Consider the following 8,246-nt stretch of genomic DNA (forward strand, 5'->3'; position numbering starts at 1 on the left):
CTGAGTATACCCCTTGGCAACTAGTCTTGCCCTATGCCTCTCAACCTTTCCTTTCGAATCTTTCTTCGTTTTGTATTCCTATTTGCGCCCAATGAGTTTCATGGACTCATTTGCTTCTATCAAGACCCACACTTCATTCAAATACATGGAGTCAATTTCCTCTTGCATAGCTATTTTTCACTGTTCACCTTTTTCACTTGCCATTGCTTGCTTGAAGGTGACTAGATCAATCTCTATACCCTCCTCGTGTTCAATTTTATCTCTATTAGCTTGTTGAAACTCAAAAAAATCATCATCAGCCTTGTCTAGTTTCTCAACATCTCCCACATGAACAAGAAAATCTCCAAAAATTAGTGACTTTCTTGTACATTGAGGCTGCCTACTTATCGCAGGGACCACCATTGCTTGCATGGCAGTTGTACCATGATTTTCATCTCCATTATGTTGCATGGTGGATATTTGTGTATTGTTGCTGCTTAATGCATGCTGGAAGTCAGTAACCCCACTAAAATTACTTTAAGAAAAATCTTCATACACTTGGTTTTGTGTGTTAAGAATTGCAAAATCAATTTTGGTTGATAACTTTGGGGAAGTTGTTGTCACAGCTTCTTATTCTTCTTCTTCCAAAACAAAATCACGAGCCTCATTTCCATTTGATTCTTCCACTTAAATAAACCTTGCATTATTTGTTTCAAATATTCTCGTATGTAGGGTTGAAGGATAAAACTTGTACCATTTTGATCTCTCTGGAAGACCAATAAAGCTACAACTTATAGTCTTAGGTTTAAGTTTCTTTGCCTCTGTATTGTACATTTTTGTTAGTGCCTTGCAACCCCATATGTGAAGATGATTCAAACTAGGCTTTCTTGAAGTCCAAAGTTCAAATGGAGTCTTGTGCACGGACTTACTTGGGACTCTGTTGGAGATATAATTTGCCATTTTAAGCGCCTCACACCATAGAAACATAGGAAGATCAATCATACTCATCATGCATCTCACCATTTCAATCAAAGTCCTATTTTTTCTCTCGGCTACACCATTTTGTTATGGTGTTCTGGGAGTGGTATATTGTACTTGAATCCCATTTTCTTCCAAGAACATAGCCATTGGACCCTTTTGTTGACCTTTCTTTGTGTACCTGCCATAATATTCCCCTTCACGGTCCTATCTTAAGATTTTAATTGTCTTTTCAAGATGTTTTTCCACTTCATTTTTGAAAGTTTTAAAGCAATCAAACACTTGATTTTTCTCAGATATAAGATATATGCATATCCATAACGAGAAGGTTAGATGCAGCCATAAAGTATACGAAATCTGTTTGTTCAATCTCATCATTATAGTATGATACTACAAATCTCTAACAAATTATTACACAAATTAAGCAAATTATTGAAATGTCTCATATCGACCGTATCAATGACAAAAGAGGAGTTTAAATATCATAATCTCACTTCAACTAATACCGATGTTTTTTGTGATAAAACCCTACACCTGATTGTGCAGGTGATAATTACCAAGTTGGGGACAATATCAGTGTTGTTGGAAGTGGACAGTATGATCTGTCTCTCTGATAATTCTACATGGTATCAGAGCCAGGGAGCGGGCCTGTACTGTAATGCCACGTGATGGGTGGGTCACTTGGCCCCGCATGTAGGGTGAGTTCCCTTGGCTCTACGTGGTTGTCGATGTGTGGATCTTCCACATTTGACCCGCTAATTGGGTCCCACATGAGGGGGAGGCATATTGAGATGTCTCACATCGACCATATCAATGACAAAAGAAGAGTTTAAATACCATAATCTCACTCCAACTAATACCGAGACCTTTTGTGATAAAACCCCACACCTGAGGCCTTTTGTGATGAAACCTGACACCTGATGAATTGTGCATGTGGTAATTACCAAGTTGAGGATAATATCGATGTTGTTGGAAGTCCTCTGATAATTCTACACAAATTATACAAGAAAACAATATAGCTTAACTTTTTTTCATCACCATGTAAAAACCTCTAAGTCTAACAATCAGAAAATGACAGCCACAAGCACCAAATAAACACTTGAATTTTAACCATAAAAAAAAGAAACAATCGTGCACAAAACAAGACTAATGAGATCACCCTGCTTAAATGTTTAATCTCTTTTGAGTAGTACTATTTATTTTTTTATTTTTTATTTTAAGGAATAATAAAAGATTGGATAATATCGATGTTGTTGGAAGTCCTTTGAAAATTCTACACAAATTACACAAGAAAACAATATAGCTTAACTTTTTTTCATCACCTTGTAAAAACCTCTAAGTCTAACAATCAGAAAATGACAGCCACAAGCACCAAATAAACACTTGAATTTTAACCATAAAAAAAGAAACAATCGTGCACAAAACAAGACTAATGAGATCACCCTGCTTAAATGTTTAATCTCTTTTAAGTAGTACTATTTATTTTTTTATTTTTTATTTTAAAGAATAATAAAAGATTAAGTGAGTCAATCTACGTATAAGGCTTGAACTACAACAATAAAAACCTTATTCTCTAAATCCGCAAGCGAAAAGAAAGAATCAAGACCCAGGATTGGCCCCTCCAATTCCTTTTCTTTTTTTTCCCTTTTTCTTTTTCCTTTTGTTTAGTTGGAATTGATCTTTGGCGTACAACCCAGATAATTTGGATTCCTCCTCCATTTTTCTAAAGTTTTTGGTACCTGGCGTATTGTCTGGGAAAAGAGACTTGTACTGCTGACGATTAGAAATTTGTATATAAAAGCACTGGAAAGCTAACCTTGTCAGCACAAACATTTTATTTTAATTATTTTCTTGCTTTTTCTGTATTGTTGCTATAAGCTTAGGATTTTGTTTGCTTTCTTGAAGCACGTCCATGTCTACTCCCAATTCCTCTGAAAATCCCAATGAAATCTTGTCCCTCGAGAGAATCAGAGAAACCATCATTCCCTCTCTCCTTGCCCAATTCTCCTCGGCCATAGTCTACCTCTCCGCCAGCCACTTTGAAATGGCCAATCAATTTGAAAAATTACGCAAAGACCTCACTTACATCCAGCATGCATTTACAGGACTAAAGAACTTTGAGGAAAGCGCAAGTAATCTTTTCAAGATCCTCCAACAGGCTCAACACAGCCTCCGCCACCTATTGTATCAGCAGTCAACGCGATCCCACATCCTTGACTCACAAGCTAAGCAATTTCAGCCCAAACTGCAGGTGCTCAACGAGACCATCATCAAACTGAAACTCCTACTTCCATCCCCACATAAACTTTTGTTGAGTAAGGAAAAGTCTTTGTTGTCTACTGGCATTGAGTCCCATCATCCCAACAAAGTGCTTGACAAATTGTCTGGCTTACACTTCAGTAAGGTGTTTGAAGAAAGCCCGGCTTATAAAGAATTTCAGGTTGTTTATAACAGTCTTCGTGTTACTACGAAGCTCTGTTTGTTGTGTTTTGCCGTGTTTCCTGTGAATGAGGTTGTAAAGAAGAGGGTTTTGATACAATGGTGGGTTGGAGAAGGGTTTGTGAATCCTCCGGTTGGTGGCAAAGAGACGGTTCTGGAAATTGCTGATGGTATATTTGAAGAAATAACAAAGAAGGGCTGCGTTGAACCTGTTAATAAGAAACGGAGACCTTCCGTGGTGCATAGTTTTAAAATGAATCCTATTATTCGTTCTGCGGTGATTGTTATTGCCAAAGAAGTGGGATTCTTTGGTTTTGACAATAAGGGGAACCCCACAACCGAATTTTCATGGTCTCGACGTGCGTGTTTGATGAATGGTTCTCAGCATCTGATGCAGGTAAGAGCTCATGGCGATCCAGAAAACCTGCAGACGATATTCAATGTCAATGAGTCCTATCCAGATTTTTCCAAAGTGGAGTGGTCCAAGTTGAGGAATGTGAATGTTCTTTATCTTGGAAGGTGGCACAACAGAGCTAAGCATCACATTGAAGTAGATGACACTGAATTCTTCCACGGGTTGCAGTATTTGGTAAAGTTGATATTTTTCAGTCTACGAGGAATATCGAGGATCATGGAGCTTCCTGATTCTGTATGCAAGCTTGTTAGTTTGAGGATCTTGGATCTCAGTACCTGTCACAACTTAGAGGTACTTCCGGAAAGAATAGGCTTGCTTAAGAATCTCACACACTTGGATATGTCCGAGTGTTACTTGCTAGAGCATATGCCTAAGGGGATTGCCTTGCTCTCAGAACTTCAAGTTCTTAAAGGATTCATAATTCGCGAATATCATAAGAATGATACTCCATGTACTCTTCAGGATTTGTCAGCATTGCAGAAGTTGAGGAAATTGACAATCAGCACTAGCAGGGAAGATTTTCCCAGCAAACAAGAGCTAATTGATTTCCAACATCTTAAATCACTTCGAAAGCTGACAATAGTGTGGGGAGGGTTATCCATCCAAGCCAATGCTGCACCAGAGCTGGGAGGACCAACTGGGACCAAAACTCATATTCAGGAAAATCGAGAATATTTTGAGGAACTTGAGAAGATGGACCTTCAGTGCTATCCTAGGATGACAGCACCTAGCTGGTTGGTGCCCGGTAGGCCTAAGAGCCTAAAAAAGCTCTACGTTAGAGGAGGGCCGCTTCGAAATCTAGGTCATGCGGAGGAGAATGACAAGTGGACAGTTGAGATATTACGTCTGAAGTTCTTGAGTGAATTAAAGATGGACTGGAATGAACTGCAGATGTCATTTCCACATTTAACATATGTGGAGAAATTTAGATGCCCTAGGCTCACTTTCTTCCCATGTGATGAGAGTGGAGTCTGGTTGAAACCGCGAAATGGAACGAATGAAATCATCTCCGCGTGAGTGTGATGCATTCAAACAGTTAAACTGAAGGTTCACTAGATTGATTGAAGTATATCGTCAATTTTTTCCCCCTAATGCTATGCTCTCTTTTTGCCTTTTTCTTTGGAAAGTGAATTTAGTCTGTTTATTGAAATTTAATGTTGCTCCAAAGTTGAATGTGGATTGTATTCAAGCTATTGAGAAATTACCTCTGTGTAAATATTGTCATGGGAATCTATAAAACTATAGACACCTTGATACTTACTCGTCTCTGCAAAGATGATTCATGTCACTTCGAGTTTACAAATATGAACTAGAAAGAGTGGACAATGTTTCAAACTTCTTTGGACTTCCATATTTTGTAGTCCAACTTAAAAAGAAACTGGAACCAGGGTTTCTGCTTTGATCCGCGGAGAAGAATGATTGAAGTAAAACTAATTGGATGTAAGAAAGGAGGGATGGAACCAGGGTTTCTGCTTTTTTCAGTTACTGTTGTTGTTTCCTACATATTCATGTTCTCGTGCATAACTTGGCATCTTTGTTTTTCTTCTGCAGAGTTGTTGCGATCAGCAAAGAATGGATTTGCAGATCTAATTTTAGCAGCTCTTACGATTCGATAGTGCTGTCAACTTCTTCTGGCATTGTGGAACAGGAATTAAGCGAGGAATTACTTGGCAATGCAGACAAGTGAGTGACGAGGCTGCCAAAGGTGCTTATAGAATCTTGCCAAACAAAAGCCAAAGGTGATTTACCTGCATAATTATTTAGATGATGCATTCCTTTTCATACCGCTGTTATCATCTAAGTTGCACGGACACGGAAACGACGACACGCGACTCGATGACACAACAAATCTCAAAAAATAGAACACGGACACAACTAAGGGTATGGCAATAAAATATAATAAAATTATAATAAATGTTACATATATTAAAAATAATACTTCAAATTTATAATTAAACATGAATGTATAAAAATCTGTAATAAATAAAGATTCCTGTGATAAAGCCTCTAACTGAAATATGCTTACCTCTATGTTTAACTAAGCATATACCCTCCATGGAGAGAGAAACAAATAAACGGAACAAAAAAAATAATAACATCATTTATATTTATCTTTACTAATATTTACTAATTAATAAAACATTCATTGTCAACTAAAAATCTATGAAATTACCATTTTAACCCTCTAATTAATACAGAACATGAATAAGAAATATGAGATAGAAATGTAATTTCACACAACCAAATTTTGCTATTTTTTTTTTTCAAAACCTTACCTACATGTAATCCTAATATATTTCTAATTGTAAAAAAAATAAAATAAAAAACTTCCTACTTCCACGTTCTCTATCATTCTCTTCCTCTCTCCTTCTATTTCAAAAACAAAAATAAATTTTTTTTTATGAAAAATCAGCCTTTTATCTTTTTTGCCAAACATATGTTATTCTGCTATCCAAATCAGCCCACACATAACCAATTAGGCTTTATCCTTTTTGCCAATTGGTTATGTGTGGGCTGATTTGGATAGCAGAACAACATATGTTTGGCAAAAAAGATAAAAGGCTGATTTTTCATAAAAAAAAATTTATTTTTGTTTTTGAAATAGAAGGAGAGAGGAAGAGAATGATAGAGAACGTGGAAGTAGGAAGTTTTTATCCTTTTTGCCAAACATATTTTGTTCTGAAGGAAACTCTCAACTTTTATGTGAAGTTAAAAGGCTCTCAATTCTAAGTTTAGGAGTGGACCTGTAATTTTTCTCTCCGTGGTGTGAGAGTGCTGCTCCCTTGTGAGATCCGCCTCTGTGCGTGGGGATTTCAGGTTTGTCTTGATTGCGAGTCTTGCGTTTCTTGGATTCTGCTTTTGTATGCCTTTTTATGATGGATGGTGGCTTACGGTGAGCCTGGAGAGTTGACAGGTAGGGAGGGTAGAGTTAGGGCGAGGGTAAGGGGGTGAGTTTTTGTCAAATCAGGGCGTTCTTCGTTTTGAGGATTGTTGGGGTTGTTGGGTCGACCTGGTGGGGGTGATAATTTCGTCCAATTTGGGTTTGTGTGGGTAGGGTTAGGGTGTTGGGTAAAAAATTGGGGGTTCCTCAAAGCTGACAGTTTCTTGTCGAGGGTGGAGGGGGTATTGGTGAGAATCTGGTAGGGGGTATTAACTTCAATTTGTTAGATTGGGGGTGGGGTTAGTTGAGTCAGGAAGAAGTGCTTGGTGGGTGGGGAGTAATGGGGAAACTGCCAAGGGGTCGTATTGAGCTTAAATGTGATATGGACTGGCTTATAGTAGCTGTGCAGTTAGGGGGTCTGTTCCAACAAGGCTGGCATATCAGAGTTCATTATGGGCGACTGGTAACATTTATGAGGATTTTACTGATGAGCTGCTATTTCGACCGAGTTGACAAAAGGTTTCAGAAGGCAAACCGAGAGGGATATTTGTGCTTTTTGAGGAAGAGTGCAGAACTTAAAGGGTACCCTGCGATTCAGACTGGGCGAGTTCGAAAGTGGGCTTCCAACCGAATGGCGAACAGGGGGGTGGAGGAGCTAGTAGTTCAACTAAATCAGACGCTGGAGTTATCATCTATGGAGCAGGGAATCAAATTGGTTGGGAAAGTTCTCACTCAGAAACCAGTGAATAAATGGGGAGTCAGGAACATTCTCAGAGCAGCTTGGCAAGAATTGGGTGAGGTTGAAATAAAATGGGTAAGGGAGAATGTCTTTGTCATTTCGGCCAAAGATGAAAATGTAGCTTCCAAAATCATTGAGCAGGTACCATGGGCAGTGATGAAAAAGGTATTCTCTGTAGTGAAGTGGCCGCCGGAGCTCGCTCTAGAGGAACTGGAACTGGATGCCGTTCCATTTTGGGTTCAAATCAGGGGAATTCCTCTGGGCTTAGCTTCTGTAGATAATATCCATCGATTAACCAAAGAGGCTGGAAAGTTTATAGCCATGGAGGATCCCGGTCTTGCTCGGGGATTTCTATGGGTTCGAATCCTAGTGGATACGGAGAAGCTGTTATTCAAGGGATGTTGGATTCGGAGGGATACTAACAGGGATACTTGGGTTGAATTTCGATATGAACGGCTCCAGGATTTCTGCTACCGGTGTGGCCGGATAGGGCATAACAACACTGAGTGCACAATTGAGGTGACTGGAGAAGGGGCAGTGGCATATGGAGAGTGGTTAAAGGCGCATTCGGTCAGGGGTGTGGTTGCAGTTACGAGAGTGGAATGCGTAGGAAGGGGAGAACGCCGGCAGGCAGGCAGGTGCGCAGACCGGACAACGCGACTATTCAGAATCAAGGCAGCTTACGGAAGTCGGTTGGGCAGGGCCAAGAGAGTACACAAATAGTTGAGTCGGGGGGGAGGGGGGGACATCAACGATTCAGAGCACAGATCCTAAGAAGTGGGGGAGAAGGAGGCGGACGGAGGGTGAGGACTTGT

At 39.4% G+C, this 8,246-nt stretch overlaps 1 protein-coding gene across 1 annotated transcript; it reads left to right on the plus strand.

The window, feature by feature from the left end:
• The first annotated feature begins 2,869 nt into the window (after nt 1-2,869).
• On the plus strand, nt 2,870-5,498 carry LOC137744526 (disease resistance RPP13-like protein 4). Its single transcript, XM_068484322.1, has 2 exons — nt 2,870-4,824; nt 5,363-5,498. Exons 1-2 carry the CDS (start codon nt 2,870-2,872, stop codon nt 5,496-5,498), a joined length of 2,091 nt encoding a protein of 696 aa, XP_068340423.1.
• The last annotated feature ends 2,748 nt before the right edge of the window (nt 5,499-8,246 follow it).

Source organism: Pyrus communis, chromosome 9, assembly GCF_963583255.1.
Source record: "Pyrus communis chromosome 9, drPyrComm1.1, whole genome shotgun sequence".
Lineage (NCBI taxonomy): Eukaryota > Viridiplantae > Streptophyta > Magnoliopsida > Rosales > Rosaceae > Pyrus > Pyrus communis.

Coding starts and splice junctions, on each gene's coding strand:
- LOC137744526 (XM_068484322.1), top strand. CDS start 2,870: ATGTCTACTCCCAATTCCTCTGAAAATCCCAATGAAATCTTGTCCCTC. Junction 4,825..5,362: donor ACGAATGAAATCATCTCCGC/GTGAGTGTGATG, acceptor TTTCTTCTGCAG/AGTTGTTGCGATCAGCAAAG.